The sequence below is a fragment of the Vigna angularis genome, chromosome 8, assembly GCF_016808095.1.
Source record: "Vigna angularis cultivar LongXiaoDou No.4 chromosome 8, ASM1680809v1, whole genome shotgun sequence".
In the NCBI taxonomy this organism is placed as follows: domain Eukaryota; kingdom Viridiplantae; phylum Streptophyta; class Magnoliopsida; order Fabales; family Fabaceae; genus Vigna; species Vigna angularis.
In genome coordinates this window covers 30,499,710-30,520,780 of record NC_068977.1, presented here as the reverse complement: position 1 = coordinate 30,520,780, position 21,071 = coordinate 30,499,710, and the positions used below count along the sequence as shown (strand labels likewise).

Below are 21,071 nucleotides of genomic sequence, written 5' to 3'. Positions count from 1 at the left end.
GGTGAATCTACTCTAAGATGTGCCACTGGATTGCATTATTCTTTTACCTTTTGTTCTCTCTTTCTTCTCTTTCTCCCCTCTTTCACAGCTTGAGTTGACTAAAAGGGCCATTTCAAAAACCTTTTCTTCTTAGAGAAGAAAAAGGAAAACAAAATTACACAAAAAAACACTTGTAGACAGAATGGGCTACCAAATACTAATACTATGGTCCTGCATCTACAATTCTGATATAAATATAGGGTATCCATAAACAGATATTATATTTAAGCCTGGATACTGTGCTATTTTCTGTGTAGCAGCAACTTCCCAAACATAGAAGATATATTTAATGAACATTAAAGAAAGTAAACTAATAGGGCAAATGTTTCACAGCTAAATTGTGTTTTAAAAAGTAAAGTACTTTTCTTATTGGTATTAATTCTTTTTGGTTTTGTGCTAGGTGTTGACTCCACACAATAAGCTGTAGACAGTTGTCAGCACTCGAAGCCACATAGCATATATATATATATAGAATTTTCTCTTATGCTAATTAAAAAAGTTGACTTTATCAGATTTCGTGATTAAGGTGAATGAGATCTCCCACGCATATCTCAGATTTTGTAGTTATCTTCATTTAACTTTGTGTTCTTTATTTAAAGTGGATTTCATCAAATCAGCAAGAAGAGTACATCTGGGAACATAAGGGCAGGTTTTGGTTGAGAGATGAAACAGTTATCTGTGAAAAAAGAAAATCAGATTAGATTGCAAAATTTATCATTAGTATGTACTTTCCACAACACAGGCCAAGCCCCCTTCTTAAGACTATGTACATAATCGGGAAGCCACATTTGACTTGAGATTATCATTTACAGGTAATTACAATAACAGTGTAATAATATGTAATCTGGAAAACCAAACAAACCAACCGAGCCTTCTTTCCTCAAAGGAGTATTCGGTCTCTTCTCCATAAGGAACTGCGGCAGGGGTTGGAGTCATGGACGTATTCATAGGAGTTCTATTTTCTTCATCCACCACTGTGGTTGTCTTTGATGTAGTAGTGATAGATGGAAAATTGCTAACTATACTAATGTGTTCGGCAGCTTCTTGTTCTGTATATCGTCTACAGCATTTGCATCATTAGCTTTCGATGATACCGTTAAAGAGATGGGAGAAAAAGGTTGGCGTGTAGAAGGAGATTCCATTTCACGAACACTTACAGCACCAGTAGAGAATTTTTTCATAGGAACACCAGCAGTATCAAGTCCTCTTCTAGCTATAACATAAGAACAACAAAATGAGTGGTGAGTTCTAAATGCATGAATGTCACACAGAAAATCGTTAAGTATGTACGTATGTTTTTTCTGCAGATTATATGAAACACAAACAGCAAAGGAATGCTCGATAATACCAGCTAGAAATTATGGGAAAATCAACCAGCTGAGATGTGGCTTTGGCCTCCACCTTCAACATCAAACGAATAAAAAATTTCTAAACCATTCCTTGGTGCCACATACAGCCTTTACCAAAAAGCCATCGTCATCAATAGTACTTCGGGGAATCCGATGGAGAATCTTCTTCTAAAACCAAAGGAAACATAAGCAGGTATCCAACAATCTATTGTTGCATTTTAGATGGCAAGTAGGCATGTTAACTAAATTGATGGAGGCTTTCATTTTGAGAAGAAAATTAAAAGAATGAAAAATGGTACGTCATGTTTTTTCCTTTCAACCAAACAGGAAGCAAACCCTTACAGTGAGAAATCTGCAAGCCATGATGCATGAAACACTGGAGGGGCCGAGTATAAGAGAAGTTAACTACCTGATGATAAATATGAAACATCATCATCCAGATTATTTAGTCGATCATTTTGGTGGGCTTTATCTGTCCTCTTTATGAAGGATGACTGTGACTGATAAGGTTTCGAATCAGATTTTGGTGTCTGACATCCAAGGGAGATTTTTCTACATGCTGCGCTTCCAGCTCTAGGTGTCTTTTTTGCACTCTGGGCCTTTGAAGGGCTTACCTTTGACCCATAGAGTACTTCCTTTTCCGCTGTCATTTGTCCCTGAAGTTTCTTCAGTTCCTGAAACAGATACATAAGAATAAAATTAGTTTGAGACACTTTTACACTCATTTGATACATGTATTCCAGCTCTCCCATTAATAAAAACAGTGTCAAATGAGTGTGTAGGTTGTGAAGAAAAATAAAGACAAACCATAAAATGTTGCCAGGATTTTAAACTCAGACAAAAATCAGGGTGTTTTTTTATAACTACAGAACTTATATTAAAGAATCTTAAATGCAACAAGTGGTCCATATACCCGCTGCCTACGACGTTCTTGCTCCTTCTCTTGCCGTGATAGCGAGTAGTTCTCAAGCATAGAGATCAGACAGGTCTAGAAAGTCACGTACAACAAAAATTAGTTTGAAATAATAGACTTGCTGAACAACAAGACACGAAGATGACCTCCGATGATTTCTATGGTGAGGGTACTTACACCATCATATGTGAACTCAATGCCTTTGTCTTTTTCCCATGCTACAGTTTTTGAAGTTAAAGCCTCTACCATTGCTGCATGCAAACAAAAGGAAATGAAAAAGACATTATGCATAAAACAAACATCAAGGCATGGAAAAGTAAAGTTGTGTTTCTATTCAGTATCCTTAAGATGGTCAAAGGTCCAATAGCAAAGCAAAATGGCTGACAAAGAAGCAATCAAGATCTAATACCTGGTAGTTTGCTGACCAAGGCACGGGCTTTCTCCGCTCGCTTGAGAGTAAGATGAGAACCTTTCCCAGCATTGTATCGATTTTCATCCTGGAAGAAACAAGATGACAATAAAATTAACAAATTGTTAAGTGTGATAGATATGGGAAGGGGAATCCGTGTACACCATTTAGGAGCCATTTATTTGTGCTTTTTATAGAAAGGGATGTTTCAGGATGCATAAACAGGTAATCTATTTTTAGAGATCTTATATGAAGTTTTTTTTTATTGCAATTATAAAAAGTTCTTTTATTTGAAAGATAGTTATAATCATAGCTTTTTTCACAAGCTACTCACAAAATAATCAGAAATCTTTTGAAAACCTTAAACCTAAACATTCCAAAAAGAAAAAGTAATTTTTAAAAAAAGTCATTGAAAAAAAAAGATGAAAAACTTTCTTTTTATGAACATCGAACTATTATCCATCCAACAGTCCAAATTACCACTCAATGTTAATACCAACAGAGATGGTGAAAGTAAAAAAAACAAACCATGTTGTACTCCTCAAGCCAAGATTCTTCTTCACGTGCTGCTAACCATTTCTCAAATTTTTCAAGTATTTCTTTTCTGACAAAAGCTTCCTCTTTTGCAGAGGCAATCTGAAGTTCAAGCTGTTCAAGCACACAAGCTGGGTCTACCACTCCTGATAAAGAAAGGAAGATGCAGACTTTAGTTTGCTGAGGAAACAATTGCGCTCATTCAGATGTTTCTCATACGGAACTTACCAGATTCTATCGCTTCAACAGCTTGTTCCACTGCACTATCAATTTTTGGAATCAAATGAGTCTTATGACAAATCTCCTCTAGCTCTGCTCTTTTCCTCAAAACAAGCTCTTTCATTTTGCTTGATTTTAACTCTTCCAACCTGGATACTTCTGCCTCGACCTGCATGAAAATATTACTTCTACAGGAAATCTGAACCGCACAGATCAAGAAAACCAGTCCTTATTTCTCCAGTAACTATAACTCACATAGTTGATGAAGTTCTCAGACAAGCTGTTTGGTTCAGTTACTTCATCTTCTGAAGCAGCGATATTACAAGTAACATTCTGAAACATCTGTTGCTCTTCAACAGGCGTATCCATCAAATTCCAGAGCTCCAACATTGTTGAAGCTAGATCTTGAAGCTGCCAGACAATAATCAAGTTAATTATCAACCAGAGAAAATAACATCAAATTATAAACACAAAGTAATGTTTCATATCAAAATTAGATCTACAAACTGCCAGTTTTTACCCTTTGCATTCTCTGCAGTTTAACTTTTCGCAATTCTTGTATGGCAATAGCCAATTGATTTATGGTTTCACTATTGACACTCCTAGGACCTTCTGAAATTCCTAAGCTAGGATGGACTCCAGTGACTGTCTGCTTGAAGTCCAAACCAAGCACTGAACAGAGAGAATTCAAGGTACATATTTGGTCTTGAACCTTCTTGAGGCGCTCACTCTGCACGAAAAATAACAAAGAACAATATGTGATTGTTCAAATTGGTCTATCTTCACACACACACACACACACACAAATAGAACCCAGATAGAGATAAACTATAAGTATATTATTGACCTTCTCTTTCTGAAGTGCAAGGAGCTCTCTGTGTAATTCTTCAAGCTTTCTCAATGACAAATCAGTTTCATCTACAACAGCAGTAATATATTCTCCTGTACTACAAATCTCATTTGAGATACTTTGAATCTGTTCTTGAACTTCTATAAATTGATTTCTACGCTCAAACTTCCTTTTCCGCATTTCCTCCAGCTCTGGGTGAACTCTTGCCAGCTTTTCCTTTAAGCTTCCAGCATTTTTGTCAAACTAGAAAAATATGAAAGACAAGAACGAACCAATCTTCTTCTTAGTAGATCAACTGGATAACGAAATAACCTTAACTGTTAAGGTCATGAATATAACATCCAAGAAAACTATACAAAAACAAATTGTCATGAGTGATTCATGTCAGGTATATTGACAAGTCTTACGTAGGCTACTAAGGACCCAAAAGAAATTCTTCCTGCTTTACCTGGGCTTGGAAGTTGGAACTACTAAGAAAACTACAAGGTACGTTAATTTTAACGAGAATCCTAGGACCCCTCTCAACTAAACAGCTACCTTTGGCAAATAGTTACTCATTGACAACAATTTAGATATAAATTTGTACAAGAGCTTTTATTGGTAACCAACAAACTTCATTAATACATCTTATGCAATCACTTCCAAAAAAATTCAACACTACATGCAGTTTCATTTTCCCTAAGTTCTTCTCTCCACTTTATTTAACCAATACACATACAAGCCCTAAAATAAAATTAAAAAAATTGGTGATTCATAAAATCCAACCTGTCTAAAATGCACAGGTCGCTCTCCCATTGTTGAGCAGATACATGCAAGCTCTGCCTCGGAATCAGCAATCTCCTGCCTTAGTTGAGCTCTAGACCGATTAGCTTTATCTACCTTTCTTCTATATACTTCTACACACTCTTCTTCAAGCTCATACAACATTCTATCTTTTTCAGTCTCAGACTCCCCGACTTCATTCCATATTATCTATTGTGAGAAATTAGCCAAGACAAACAATAGGAGTTCTTCAGTTTTCCACACATTAATTTATTTGGCCAGTGGGGCAGAGGGAACATTATAAGTTGCAGCAAAATTTAATGTATACCTGAAGTTCGTTAAGAAGAGATTCACATGTTGTATTGGATTGTAAAAGAAGACCCTTTTGATGTCTATCCATTTTGGATCACTTGTATCTACCGACAGCAAAAAAACTGTAAAAACCATTGTTCCCCAAAAGGCCAAAAGAACATAAACTTGAGAAACAATCATTCCAAATTCATGTGTCATGAAAGTAGAAATTAAGAATACTTGTAACAGACTTAAAATCCATGGTCAATCTTTCAAAACAAGTCACGATCTAAGATCAAGTTTCAATATAGAATTGTCACTTTAAATGACAGCATGCTCATATTGTGGTGAGATTCTCACTGGAAAAAAAAAACACTATTGTTGCTACAAGAAACATTAAAGATTTTAGTTTATGTCAAAAAAGCCTACCGCCAATGAATAAAGGTTAGCCATTGGGGGCCCATCTGGTCAAGGCTCAACTATATGGTAAATCAGTGAAACAATGACACAATGCACGAGTTGCTAAATATCAAATTCCCATACTTAATTCATCTACTGTCTCTTTACTAAACAATTATCCCTCTTAAACATAAAACCCACACCATTATCTTAGAATTAGGCCTCCAAGGCTTGGAACAAACCACAATAATAGATAAATTAAAAGTGCCACATTACTGCCAGTGCATCCGAATACGTTTGTTGCTGAAAAATTAATTATTGACGGTATGGTTCCATTCCATCATTTTACCATGTAACTCAAGTGTTGGACCTATAATATGTAACATCATTTTAATAAATCCAACATCCCCAGAGAAAAAAAAAATATAATCAAACACGATTGATTGAACCCCAGAGATTCAATCAAAACTGAGCATAAAATGTTTCAAAGCAGGCACGTAGCTTTCTGCTACTAACATTATTTATTAGCGAAAATATTGTAACCAAATGCACAATTGTCCAGAAAAGAATGTCATAGCACATACGCTAAACAGATTAAACAGGAAAGCTGTGGTGTCAATAACCTAGGATGTGAAGGACACAGAACTTCAAAGTAAGATACTAAATTTAGGTTGATGTTTTTTTTTTCTTGATTGGTGAAACCCAGATTAGAAACTTTATCGTTACACCTTCCTCACGAACAGAATATGATTTTGAGGGATCCCAGAAAAGCAAAAATGAGAGCTTTACTAATATTATAGTAAAGGATCTTAATCTTCACCTGTGATTGAAAGGGATTGGTGAATTGCCTTTGGTCTAGAAACCCCCCCTGGCAAGAAAGGGGGATCGGTTTTCCCGATAAAATGAAAAAGGGTTTCCCAGAAAAATGCAGCTTTTGTGAAATTTCGAAATGGGGTGAGAAATGAAAAAATAGGAAGAGAGAAAAGAGAGAGAATGTAGCCGTTTGAGGAAGGAAAACCGTTGAAGAGCGGTTACAGTGGTTTTGATTTTGTTTTTTATTATTATTTTCTGTATATAAATAAATTATTATTTTTATGATAAATAACGATAAGTAACATACATTTGTATTTATTTTAGACATGATACAATGATAAAATAGTTATAAAAAAGTTATAAAAAAGGTGAATTTTTATATTTAGAAGAAAATAAAAAGTGAAAAAGAAATAATGTTATATAAATATAGAAAAGTTAGGTATATTAAAGTGTATTTTTCTTTTATGAATAAACTATTTCTTTTTTATTCTTTAACTATTTATTTTTTTCTTCTACTTAACTGTTTTATTTATTTTTAATATGATCAAAAATTAATTGAGTCAGATACGTGGGTTTGATTAAAGAGGCACTAAGAGTAAAAATACTGAATTTGGCATGTGTGGAAATTCCTAATGCAAAGATAATCCTCAATTAAAACATAAAAACAAGTTATAAAACTCAATTGTAAATAATAGTTCAGAGATTTAACTCAATGTTCAAGTAATTCATCGAATTGTGATTAATTTAACTAATATTAATAGTTTGTTACCAAAAGATAAATTTAATAATCGTATATATTATTCACATTCATGTACATTTGTTTTTTTATTAGTATTCTAGTTAAAAATGGATGTCACTTTTAGGTTAGAGAATTTATTGTTAAAATTTGTGAACTACATTTCTATTTATAATGAAGATACAAATTGAATAATATCTTTTATCTTTTCTAGATCTATTAATATAATATATATATATATATATATATATATTATTTTTAATTTTTTTAAATATATAATTGTTTCATTATGTTAAAATGTTTCAGTATGTTAGGGTGGAGATACACACTTCCACGATTTATCTTGATTATTTAACACAAGGGTTTCTTCGAGTCTTCTAAATATCTCTCAAACTTTCTATTCTCGATCCGGTATGATTTAAATCCGAGCGGTGGATACTAATAAAAATACTCTCATGCTCAAATTAGTTTTAAGTTACCCTACGTTTATTACTATTCAGTCTTAAATACGTAATAAATGCAATCATATATCTATTTATCTTACTTTTGTATGTATAGGTTTCTATGTGGGCTTTTGATTAGTATAGGCCCAATTGCAATCTAATCATGGTCCAATATTTCTTAATTATGTTTTTACCTCTTTATTCGTGAGAGTAGATTATATCGTATGGATCATTCGGTTAACGTTAAGCCGAACGTTCTAACGATGTGTTACTTACCGATTGGTCCATAGTGTAAGATAATTGTTTTTTATAATATCTTAGAATTTATAGACACTTGTTTTAATTTATCTACTATCATTAATCAGTTTAAAACTGACTTTAAAAAGTCTAATATCATACTAACTTACTTATAACTTTGAAATGTATAAAGCGATCTTTAAAGAGTTATTATATATAGAGTTAAATATGTATTTAGTTATTTATTTTTCAATAAAAATTTAAATTTATTTATTTAGTTTGTTATTTTTAGAAATGTATGAATTTAGTTTTTTTAATCAAATTTTGATAAGATTATTTATGATTTCAAACTCATTATATATAACTCTATGGATTTTAGAGTTTTTTATTATTATTTTCTTCAAGTTTTGGATTTTTTGAATTTTCTCATGTAGTTGTATATTTTTATCTTTATTACAAGTTTTTCTCTTGAAAAAATAATAAATTATTCTATTATTTATCACAATTTTTATAATATAAATTAATCACCTTTGATCTATTTAAAAAATATAAATATATTGTTTAGTAGTATACGATGGAAAAATTTATTACATAAAAAAAACATTGTTCAAAAAAATTAAACTTAATTAAAAAGAAGAAATTGATCACTCAAAAATGTTTATAAAGAAATAGATGAAGATAAGACATAAATGAAAAAAGGTTTAATACATCATTTGGTCCCTATTTTTGGGGGTTTGGTTCAAAATGGTTCTACCTTATGAAAAAGTTCAGTAAGGTCCCATATTTTGTTTTAAAATGTTCAATTCGGTCCTTTTCGTGGACGCCGTTAAAAACATAACGGTACTGATGCCACTGTGGCCAAATCTGAGTGAGGTGTTATGTTGGATGATTACGTGGCACTGTGAAGTGAAGTGTGGGTTCTTTTATTAAAATCAAAGAAAATTCCAATCTATACCCAAAACCATATTTGTTCATCAGGATCTCCATCACTTTGTTGCAAGCAACCCCACCGGTGCAAATCCACCAAATCTTGAGAAGAAAGATGTGTTTGAGTCGTTGTCGCTCACGAGCTTCACTATCGCGACTCTATCGTAAATCACCCCGAAGTTGTCCGGAGTGGTTGTTGTTGAAAGAACGACCCTTCATTACGAAGGTGTCACCGTCGCAAGTGCTTTTCAAAGACAGCTACCACGACTCCATCGTAGACCACTAACAAGGGAACATCACTGCCTGAAACAGAGCTCCGCTATGAATGTATAAGGGAGCTTCTGTTAGGGAAAAGAAGAAATAGAGTGCCTCGCCAGACCTGTAAGAAAACCAGAATCAAAACCACCATCACTTCGAACGCAACCAAAAATCATTATGTTTCCAATGATAACCACTGCTTGTGAGAGCTCCACAATAGAAAACATGGCGGCACACCAGAAAAGGGATCAAGATTGGGGTTTTATGAAACCCACGATAGAGAGAGGAAAAACCCATGGATCATTGGGTTAAAACTGTGAAAGGATTAACCATGTTCGATGTACGACGCACTCTTGGTGAAGAAGGAAGGAAGGCAAAAATGCATAAAAAGATTGGGGATTTTTCCCCAATTTAGGGTTTCTGATTCTAATTTCCACTTTAGGATTCTTAAAACGTTAGGGTTTTAGATTGGAATTTTCTTTGATTTTAATAAAAGAACCCACACTTCACTTCACAATGCCACGTAATCCTCCAACATAACACCTCACTTAGATTTGACCACAATGGCATCAGCACCGTTATGTTGTTAACGGCGTCCACGAAAAGGACCGAATTGAACATTTTTAAACAAAATATGGGACCTTACTGAACTTTTTAAAAAAGTAGGACCATTTTGAACCAAACCCCCAAAAGTAGGGATCAAATGATGTATTAAATCATGAAAAAACAAAGAGAAGAAAAAGGAAGAGACAAAAAGCTATATAAAAAAGGAATCAAAGAATGTGCGAGAAAGAAATAAAATAATGTTTTGAAAAAAGACTATAATATTTTAACAACTTTTTGACAATAGACTATGTGTCACTATTTTATTGGTCCGTATATTTAAAATAGACCAAACACGAGCTACCATGTAAATTATTGTAAAAAAATTGACAAAAAAACATTTTTCTTTGAAAAATAAAAAAAAAAGTATGTTCGTGCTTGTCTCAATGTAGTCATCCATAATTTTACCATTTCTAGTTATAATAACATGTTTTACATAATTTAATATAATAATTTAATTATCATGCTTATTTATATATAAGGGTATAGTTATTCAAATGTCATGGTTCATGAATTAACTTACCTAAATTTTGTTGTAAGATAAATGGCGTATCTTAATAATCCCATGTATCAATTGTTTTTTTTTTTAAATTAAACGGGTGACTTTAATTTTAATACTAGTTATTAAATTGAGAATTTACTTCAAAGTCAAAATGTGTAGTTTATAAGGAGGCTCTATCCTTTGTACTTAAGAATCTAATCCTCAAAACATGTGATTTGATTATAATGTAACCTATCCCATGTGTTTATCGCATTATAATTGATGTAATCCACCAAAAATTACTATGGACAAGAATCACTGAAAAAACAAGTCAGAATTTAGCTTGCCGGTAATCGATTTTCAACTTCTGAAAAAATCATGTTACGCAGGTAAATTAAAAACTGAACTACGACACTAAAAAAAATATTAATGTCCATGTTGATATTTTTATCCATAATTGATTATGTTGATTGAAAGAAACTACCATAATGTGAATGGTGTTGCTACCTACACCACCACTCCTTACTCCGTCTACTTTCTCATTATTGTTTTGTCTTTCACTAAAATTTTATTTTTAGGGTTAATACTTTTGAATTTTTCCTCACTCCTAACCCATTTCAGTGGCATATACTTGGTACCCTAGATGCAGTGGCAAACACACAATCTCTTCTTTCTCTTTAAAGTTGAACTTCTTCTTCTCATTCACTGTGCTATGCGAGACTGCAGTAGAATTTTATTACGTGGTGTGCGTGGGAGGTTGCAAAGGTTAGTGGTAGTGGAAGGAATCGATCCAATGCCAAGAGTCGGTCTTGGTGGTGTGTCGGTACTTGAAGGTTGCAGTGGTGTTTCGTCCAGGTGTGTAATCAAATAAACCCTAAAAATAAAGATTTAAAAACGGATGTCATCCTTCAGCGAATGTCAACATTCGTTTAAGGTGAAACAGATGTTGACATCCGTTTAAGGCCAAACGGATATCTCACATCCGTTTTGGCCTTCGCGGTTCTGAGAGACAACCAAGCACAACACCAACACATGATAAACAGATCTAAACTTACCTGGGATGGAGATGAAAAACCAGATTCACCGCTAGATCTACGCTTCTCCACACCATGAATCAACACCAACAATGGAAGGAAGCAAAGGGAAAGGGAAGTGGGGAAGAGAAAGTTGAAAGAAAAAGAAAGATAATGAAGAATAAAACCTTGAACGGAGATGGAAAGAGAAGAAGAGTGAAAGATGTGGTGTGGTGGTGGGATGCAGGGAGTGAAAGTGAGAGATAAGTTAGGGTTTTGAAATATTTTAAAAAATCCCAAAAAAGTAAAAAGTAAAAAAATTAAAACAAAAGGATAGTTTTGGAAATAAGATAAATTGGGAAAATAGAGCGAGTAAGGGGTGATGGTGGAGAGAGCAACACCCTAACGTAGAATGTGAATTTAAATTGTTTCAGCGTCATTTTGTACTCTCAAGCATATATTGGATTGATTAAAATCATGAAAATGCCAAGAAGTTAAAAGAAAATTATTTTCTCAAAAATAAGAAACAATAATAAAGAAAGTGAAATGTGAATTTGAGGTGTCTAATTTTATCATGTACTATCAAGCATACATTTACAAATATCATATTCTACATCATAATTATCAGAGACATCTTCATTCTTCATACATATGATAGAAATTTGATTATTTGTGAGAGCATCCCAAAAACTAAAATACTTAATATTATCATTTAAATCTTCAATCATATTAACTTTAATAAAATATTCGAAAATACTTCAAACAAAATAAACTAAATTTAATTATTTTAAATATAATTTTATTAACCCACGTGAGTTCGATGTGAAAGTAATTTTAACGATTTTCATAATTCTAATAACAAATTCTAATTTAGTTATTTTAAGTTTGGTATTCTTGAAAAGCGTTTTATAAAATAATAACATAAATAAATTTCATATTTTTTTATGGTTATTAACTTACAAGCAAAGCAGTTATAATCTCATAAATTGTGTATGAAACTTAAAATTGTTAGTGTTTTGTTAACCCATTTAAGAACTATAAACAAATCAGTGTAAACTTAGGATATTGTTTTTCAAAATAGCACAAACAAATTTGATAGATCTTTCTCTTCCAACAATTTCACCAGAGTGAACAAAGTAATTTTACCCACTCTTCTCAAAACCTCATTCTCTCTTTCTTCTTTCTCCCTTCATCTCTTTCAAATGGCTTCCATCCCCACACTTTCTCCATCCTTAACCAAACTCTTCTCTCACTCCACACCTCATTCCAACACCAACCACTGCACTCTTCCTCCCACCTCTCTCTTCGGCACCAGGATCACCCTCCAACGCGCCACCTCATCATCGTGTTCCCTCCCCAACACCAACTGTCGTGCCACGTCAGCAACGGTGTCGTTTAGCCTCCCCTCCCCGTAAGTTTTTCTCTCTTCCAACGCCCCTGAAACCTTCCCACGGTGATGGGCCTCTCGAATTTCCTTCTGGGTCGTCTCGGATTGCTCAATGTTTCCACCTTTTTTTTTGTTTTCCCAGGAAACCCCTTTCTGATGCGCCAGAGAAAACCCCAAAGTAAGTTTGTTGTCGTTGCTGCTTTTGTTCACGTTTACCAGTGTGGTAGTTCGTTGTGTGTGTTTATGTGTTTGAGGGTTGTGTTTGGTTCAGGTGGTCGGCGAGGGCTACAAAATCGTTTGCAATGGCAGAATTGGAGGCGAGGAAGATAAAGTTTCCCAACACGGGAACCGAGGCTATTCTGATGGGGATTTTGGTTGAAGGTTTGTTGCAATTTGTGTTTTTCAATTTCAGTTATAGCCATGAAAACTAGTGCTTCTATCTTTGAATGAATTTTGTTTATATAAACTTTGGCTCCTACAGCTGCAATTTTGGTCACCATAATCTTTTAATTGCACGTTTAGTTCACTGCTAGTAAGTTGTCATGTGTGTGTAACAATGTTATTTCTTTAATAATAAGATTTGTTATCACAAAAATCAGCATAAGCTCTCGCATATGTTATCACTGGAAACACTTCAGCATTTTTTTGGTAATCAGATTATATGTTAGTTTTTCATTAGGACCAAGATTGCACATAGAAGAAACTACGGAGATAAAAAGCGGATTTGAGCCTAAACCTTTTCACACTTATATAGGAGATAAAAAATAAGATAGTAAAATGAATTAAGTTGTTTTTGTAAAGGTGTATTCAACTTTACAAGAGAAGTTAAATGATCTTTTTTTATTAATGTTTAGTGCATAAGTTGATTTAATTTACAATAGAATTTACTTTACTTCTTAATTTCTTTTTCTCTTTAGTGCTTATGAAGAAAGTTACGCAGACATGCATGTCTTGTGTTGCATGGATATCAGTAAAGATGCAAATGATCCTTTTTGAATAGTCATGGGGGATTATAATTTCTTTTTCTGTTTTATCCTTCCAAATGAGTTATGGGTTCAACATTAATATATCTCTAGACATACTCAAGTTTTCATTGAAGATGATCATTTACTTGTGGCTTCTCCCTCTTCGTTTTGAGCGGTTGTATTCATGTTTCATAGTTTCATTATTATTGAAGGGAAATTGGTACTATGTACATGGCTGTCACTATAACTTCAGATTCTGTGAAACCTAAACCAAATATGCCATTTAAAGTTTGGCACTAGAATCTACTTCGTTTCTCGTAGTTGAAATAAGTTTGGCACTAGATCCTGCCATTTGAATTCCTAAAGGTCTTTTGTCTTCTTCAGCAATTAATCAATTTAAATGTTGCACTTGTGCCTTTTGTATGCCCTTATGATGCACGGAAATGATACAAGTATCGGATACATGTCAAATGACTATTCGTCTCATCTTAAAAAAGATAGATACAATATTTTAAGATACGTTTATAGTATATATTTATGCATACATATAATTCACAGAAATCATTATTACATATTATCCAAATGTATATACAAATAGTAAGAGTGAAATTTGCTTCTACCAAGATTGCATGTTTTTTAATAAAGTGGTGATTAAATATCAAATCCTGAATATGATTTCATGGAATAGATCGCATAAATTATATATTTTATTTATGTTTAACTTTTGGAATAATGTAAAAATAAAAATGATGATAGTTGAATATAAGACTAAAAAGAAAAAAAAAATGACTATAAGAAAAAAAGATGATTGTTATATATATTAGTGGAATTTTATATATGAGGCTATTTTACAAAAGAAAAAAGGATTAGAATGTGGATCCTTGGGATATGTTGTTTTATTTAGCATGGGATACTAAATAAATACAACGAGAATTCACAACATGGGATTATTAGCTGTACCAATAAGCAACAGTTGGAACTTCTGAGTACTCTTTATATGTATATTAAACACTCTTTTATTCTTAATTGCTGACACTTTACAGATACTTTAAACCTCGGCACCGATGCATTGGCCTGATGAATGTATCGGTCCATCTTAATCATTTTTTTTGTTTTTCTTTCAGGAACAAGTAGAGCTGCTAAATTCTTAAGAGCCAATGGAATTACACTTTTCAAAGTACGTGAAGAAACTTTAAATCTACTTGGCAAATCTGACTTGTATTATTTCAGCCCTGAACATCCTCCTTTGACTGAACCAGCCCAGTTAGCCCTTGAATGGGCTATTCAGGAGAAACTGAAATCAGGTAAGCATGGTTTTTACAAATGATCATAAGCTAGATTCATTGTTCCATTTGGGATTTTCCTTTCCCAAACATTTCCATTTTAGTTACTTGTTGCATGAAATGAATCCACTGGTGCATTTGCATTGTCAAGTAGAAAAAAGCTGTGCCTCTTTTGATAGAAAGATGCTGAAATATGAAAATTAATTTTAAATGAAGTTGCAAACTGTTTAGGGACTAAAAACATGATTAACCATAATGGTTTTATAACTTTGTGCCTCAGCCTTGTCCAGTTTTGCTTGTCTAATGTATTTGCAATATGACCATGTAATGTTGCATTTGTACAATGTTGATCTTGCTACATAATGATCTTACTCAAATTTTTTTCGTTTTGTCTTGTGTATTTACTAAAATTATGATATAAAATGTAGGTGAAGGAGGAGAAATAAACGTGACACATATGCTTCTAGGAATTTGGTCACAGAAAGAATCAGCAGGACAAATTATTTTGGCTTCTCTAGGTTTCGATGATGAAAAAGCCAAAGAACTTGCTAAAACAGTAAGTCTCAAGTTTTGTTGCTTTGGCTGGCTAAATCCTTATGTTAATGTACAAATACGGTTTCTGTGTTTGCAGATTGATGGAGGAGATGTTGATTTGAGTTTCAAAAGGCAAACATAAGAAATGTCTTGCTTGCTCTAATGGTTGTTTCCAAACACTGTTGTACTCCATTTTGGAGGTGATGCATTTCTTATTCTTTTTTAATTTATACAAGTTTTGTGGAGCTCAATTTTTAAGCAGTGTGTGATGGTGGAAAGGCAATCACACACTGTATCATCTCTGCCCTCTTAACTTTTCACCCTTTTTGACTTCACGTTGTATCTCTGTCAAATTTTCCTAACAGCGAAGCTTTTTCATTATGAAATTAAAATTGTAATGAACCCTCAAAATATCTTATATAATCTGTTAAACAAATTATTGATTTGTTTCACGCATTAGCCAAGAAGAAAGTAACCAGATGAGAAATTATGGATGATGTAAGATTCATTTGAAATGAGAAAACTTGAACAAGTAAATATGTCCCCTTCTTTGTAAAGACGATTTAATTTTTAAATTAAGTCAAGTTACTTGGTTCTCTATAATTCTCAGTTTGTGAAATTTTGGTCTATTCATTTTCTGATTTTAGTTACGATTAATCATTGGATACAAAATTTTAGAATTTTAAAATCTGGATACTAACATTGCCAAAAAAAAATAGAGATTAAAATTATGAATTAAAAGTTAAAGGGGTCGAAATTATAATTTAATTACTTTTAAACATTTAAGTAATTATTACCATGAGTGAATATATTTTGTAACAACTTTATAATCATATGGTTAAAATTATTACAACATTCATTTTTAATTGATAGAAGGAATAAATTGATTCATTTTAAAATATAAAATAATTGGTTTTATAAACATATCAAACCAAAATAAATTAAAAAATTAAAAGATCAAATGTATAATTTAGTCCAAAAATTAAAAAAACTCCAAATATTTAATTAATATATTGTTGTTTTATATTTCGAGTACAAATTACATCTGTCCTTTTTTTCAAAATCACTAGAGTTTAACAAATTATAATTATCTTTTCAAAATTTGTAATAAAATTATACCACAATACAAATTTCCAATTTTAATTATAATAATAAAGCTAGCTAATGTGTTTCATTATCTCGCCTTGGCAACATTCCGTTATATATATATATATATATATATATATATATATATATATATATATATATATATATATGTATATATATATATATATGTATATATATATATATATATATATATATGTATATATATATATGTGTGTGTGTGGGTTTGTTAACGTGCGAATGTCTGATTTTCAGTTGGTACATTTTAGTAATTTGTACCGGATTTTAGTAGACTAAAGTATCTTTATATATCATGAATTTTAAGTTTTAAGGTTAAGGGTATTTTAATAATTTTTTTCTCAAAACTAAAAAAAAAAAAAGAAACTCCGAACCCTTGCTCACCTCCCTCATTCCTCTCAACCTTTTCTCTTTCATCTCTCTCACTCCAACATTTTCTCTATCATCCCTAGTGTAGCCCCAATTGAAAAAATCAGAAACACTTGTCGTTAAACAATTTGCCTTTGTAAAGAGTTGAGTCATTGACATATTCACCTTCACGCAAAGTTTCATTCAAGATCTCTTCAATTTCACCATCTTTACTAACCTCTCTAATTTCATCATTTGCATAGGTTGAATCACCTCTAAAAAAACCAGGGCCAATTACCAACCAATTACCAATTCCTTTAGATATCATTATGCTTATGAAAATTAGATATAATTATATACGACAAAAATTATAAAATGAAAACTCATTATAAAATCATTTTTTGTAAGAAATTATTTAACACAAGTGTTTCTGATTTTTTTCCCCGACCAATTATCAATTCCTTTGATGTCATTATGCTTGTGAAAATTAGATAAGACAAAAATTATAAAATGAAAACTCATTATAAAATCATTTTTTTAAGAAATTGTTTAACCGCGAGTATTTCTGATTTTTTCCAAGTCAATTACCAATTCCTTTATGCTTGTGAAAATTGGATAAAATTAGATAAGACAAAAATTATAAAATGAAAACTTATTATAAAATCATTTTTTGTAAGATTGTTTAACAGCCAATGTTTCTGATTTTTTTTAGTTGGGGCTACCATAGGATGACGACAGATAAAATGTTGGAGTGAGAAAGATGAAAGAGAAAATGTTTAGAGGAATGAGAGAGGTGAGCAAGGGTTTGGGGTTTCTTTTCTTTTTTTAGTTTTGAGAATGAAAATTATTAAAATATCATTAACCTTAAAGCTTATGATCCATGATATATAAGGGTATTTTTGTCTACTAAAACCCGGTACACATTGCTAAAATATATCAACTGAAAAATAGGCATACGCGTGTTAGCAAACCCCCGTGTGTATATATATATATATATATATATATATATATATATATATATATATATGTATATAATTTTGTGTTAGAAAAATGACTTTTTCATGTTTTTAATAGAAATACACATTTTAATAATATTTTACAGTTGGGTTATTTTTTGTACGAATTAAAAAAGAAAAAACTTATTATAGAAGGTGTTAGCATGACACTTCATCTTTCTAAATAGTGATATTGATGATTTTGTAATTATAACAAATTTAATATCCACATTCATGTTGATAAGGCTCCTATTTATATGTTTGTTTGGAAATCATCTCCTATCATTTATGTGAAATGTAATGTGGATAGTGTTGTTGAGGGATTTTGGAGAAAATATATGTGAATATAAAAGATGTTTCTCTTCTTATATTGGATCAATGTTATGAAGGCTAAACTTATAAATGTAATGTTGACTATTATTAGAGGTTAAATCCCTTGTTGGAAATGAACTTTATGGGGGTTGTTAATTATTTTAACCATCTTTAGAAGTATTGTATGACTATGAGTTGTTGCTTAAATTTTGAAGATTTCCACATTTTTCATGAAGTGAGCAAGTATGCTTATATATTAGCTACTTTATGTGTTTTGTAGATATGTTAGGTATATTGTATCTGGAGGTAAATGAAAGTACGTGTTAGTAATTATTAACAAATCTAATTAAAACAAAATAAACGTAACAAAAGTAAAAAAAAAAATCATCTATAAACAATGCTTATCCATAAAATTAATAATTCATAATAAATTAATTTCTCTCAACGCTTAAATCAACACATGTTTAAATTGGGGTTTTTGTTTTATCGATTAACTCTTTTCATTTTTACCAACAATTAACAAAATTAATTATTTTTAATTGTTTTTATTTCAATTTATTCTCAAAATTAATTCAGATAATAATGTTTAATATCACAAAAAATTCAATCACAATTATAATATCTCATTTAAATAGTGTAAACACTATTAAGGAAATATCACACATTCAATAAAATTAGAACAATTAATCACATAGAAAGTATATAAAAGTGTATATACAGTTATCCAAAACATATAAGTCGAGTTTATATACAAAACTCTACTTTTTAAACTATCTACTCTTATATAAAAGGTTTCTTATTTTACGACTCAAAAGATAACATTAGTCATACTAAGCAAACTATACAACTGAACCCTCGCCCCTAGGGTTTGCTCCACTATTTGCTCACCTCCCTCTGCTCACATTCGTCAAGTGATCATTTCAAATTCATACAACAAGCACAAACAACAAACAACACAAAAAGAGTAAGTTAATGTTAATAGAATAAAACATGGAGTTCATAAATTGGCATATAATATCTTAACCTTCAAACTAAGCATAACACTTAAACATATCATAACACTTAAACACGGAGTTAATGTTGTGTGCACTTATGGTGGTCTCTATTGCTTTGCAAAGTCATTGTCAATGAGTTTCGCCATACCACACACAAGGTTAGTTCGTTAAACTCCTTAAGCCAAGATGAAGCCCCTAAACTAGGACCTTATGCTACTCTCATTATATGCCCCACCCCTTTCTACTTGAGAATGAATGACCGTTAGAGTATCACGATAACCCTAAATATTGAGCTCCTACAATAATACATACATTACTTGAATCATCCATCAAGAATTTCATCTTAGAAACTCTTTTTAAACCATACTTTAATACATACTTAACCTATCATATAGTTTAATTTATATTACTGAACAAACTTCAAAGTATCAAAACATTTCCATTCATAAGCAATAGAAAAAAAAAAATAAAACATGCACATGGGGCGCCTGACGTCAGATTCTAGCGCTCAACACTGAATTGCTCGCCTAACAAGCTACTCTCTAACGCCCAGTGAGAGTGCAAACAAAGAGCTTCCTCATCCCAACAAGAAATCTTACCCAACCTCTGAGATCCATTGCCAAACATCAACATTAATCACCCAACGACCCCTCTACTCGCCCCGCTAGTCTACAAAACATCAATTTTACAAAATTTACGCCCTTCAACCTCAAATGTTATAACTCTCATACCTCCATAAGCATCTACAACTCCCATTTGCTATTCCAAACCTTAATTAAATTCATCCAAGTGTTTATGACTAACCTTAAACTCTATTAGTCTTGTTTTCCCATGAATTTCTAACTCACTCAACTAAAACACCATTATAAAGCTCAAAATTCATTCCTACTTATTCCTCGTCACAATTTGGTAAACGTAACTTCTAAACAAGTCTTAAATAACCTAGAAACAAATTTTAAACTTCAAGATTCCCCCTCCTACCCTTATCTTAAAATCTCACCTATAAAAACTCCTACCTGACACTAAACTAGCCTACAACTCTCACGAATTCAACATTCTCCAATTTACATCATCCTTTTTGTTATCTAAGGTTTTGTACAAGTTTTAAATGCCTCTAATACCAATCTCTAACATCAGTTATCACACAAAGTCATTCCTCGATAATTTCACCTACCAAAAAACCCAATTTAAACTAAAAAGAGCCCCACAACACTTCCTTTTAACTACCTACAATCCTACATTAGTTTTGTACCTAATTAAACTCCAACACAACATCATCAAATGTTCAAACTAGTACAAATTCTCAAGCATACCCAACAATATTCATCAATATACAAACATCATTCAACAATAAACTCAATTATAACATATTCAACCAAACATAATTTCTCACAACATATCAAACCTAAATTCATACATCTCAACACAAAATTAAGGACAATATTAACTTTCATTACCTGGTTGGAAAGCTCTACAAAGCAAACTATTCCTGCCTCAACTAAGATAGCTCTATCTGTACCTATAGACCATAAAATCGTGATCAAGGTAGGTCTTTAAGACCACTGATCAACAAGAAACTTAGAATAAAAGATGGATGCTACATGCAATGACACTAAACTCGCATGCCTATTAAAATAGCGAAACAAATAAGAAGGATAAAAACTAACTTACTCTGAAGATAAAACCAATCAGTTATAAATTAAGGTTTTGTCGCCGTGATCATTTAAGTACCTACTGTTGGGTCTATCGAGGAGGAGGTTCCCTGTGGGTTACACAAACACCAATAACATCTGAGCCAACTATATAAGGGATCGACACCACTCTTTACCCAAAACCTTAGTCTTTCGTCTTTAT

General features: G+C 32.1%; 2 protein-coding genes across 2 annotated transcripts; one reads left to right on the top strand and one right to left on the bottom strand.

The window, feature by feature from the left end:
• Window positions 1-599: 599 nt before the first annotated feature.
• On the bottom strand, window positions 600-6,745 carry LOC108344928 (65-kDa microtubule-associated protein 3). Its single transcript, XM_017583468.2, is given in 14 exon segments — window positions 600-1,059; window positions 1,062-1,252; window positions 1,798-2,062; window positions 2,302-2,376; window positions 2,479-2,552; window positions 2,711-2,798; window positions 3,239-3,390; window positions 3,473-3,632; window positions 3,719-3,874; window positions 3,984-4,193; window positions 4,311-4,556; window positions 5,079-5,285; window positions 5,404-5,491; window positions 6,586-6,745. Coding segments are annotated over 13 exon segments (2,100 nt in total). The 5' UTR covers window positions 5,476-5,491; window positions 6,586-6,745; the 3' UTR covers window positions 600-855.
• Window positions 6,746-11,499: 4,754 nt separating this feature from the next.
• Window positions 11,500-15,780, top strand: LOC108344079 (ATP-dependent Clp protease ATP-binding subunit CLPT1, chloroplastic). Its single transcript, XM_017582546.2, has 7 exons — window positions 11,500-11,532; window positions 12,338-12,687; window positions 12,806-12,841; window positions 12,935-13,044; window positions 14,753-14,932; window positions 15,340-15,467; window positions 15,543-15,780. The coding sequence occupies exons 1-7, from the start codon at window positions 11,500-11,502 to the stop codon at window positions 15,585-15,587; spliced, it is 882 nt and encodes a 293-aa protein (XP_017438035.1). The 3' UTR covers window positions 15,588-15,780.
• The last annotated feature ends 5,291 nt before the right edge of the window (window positions 15,781-21,071 follow it).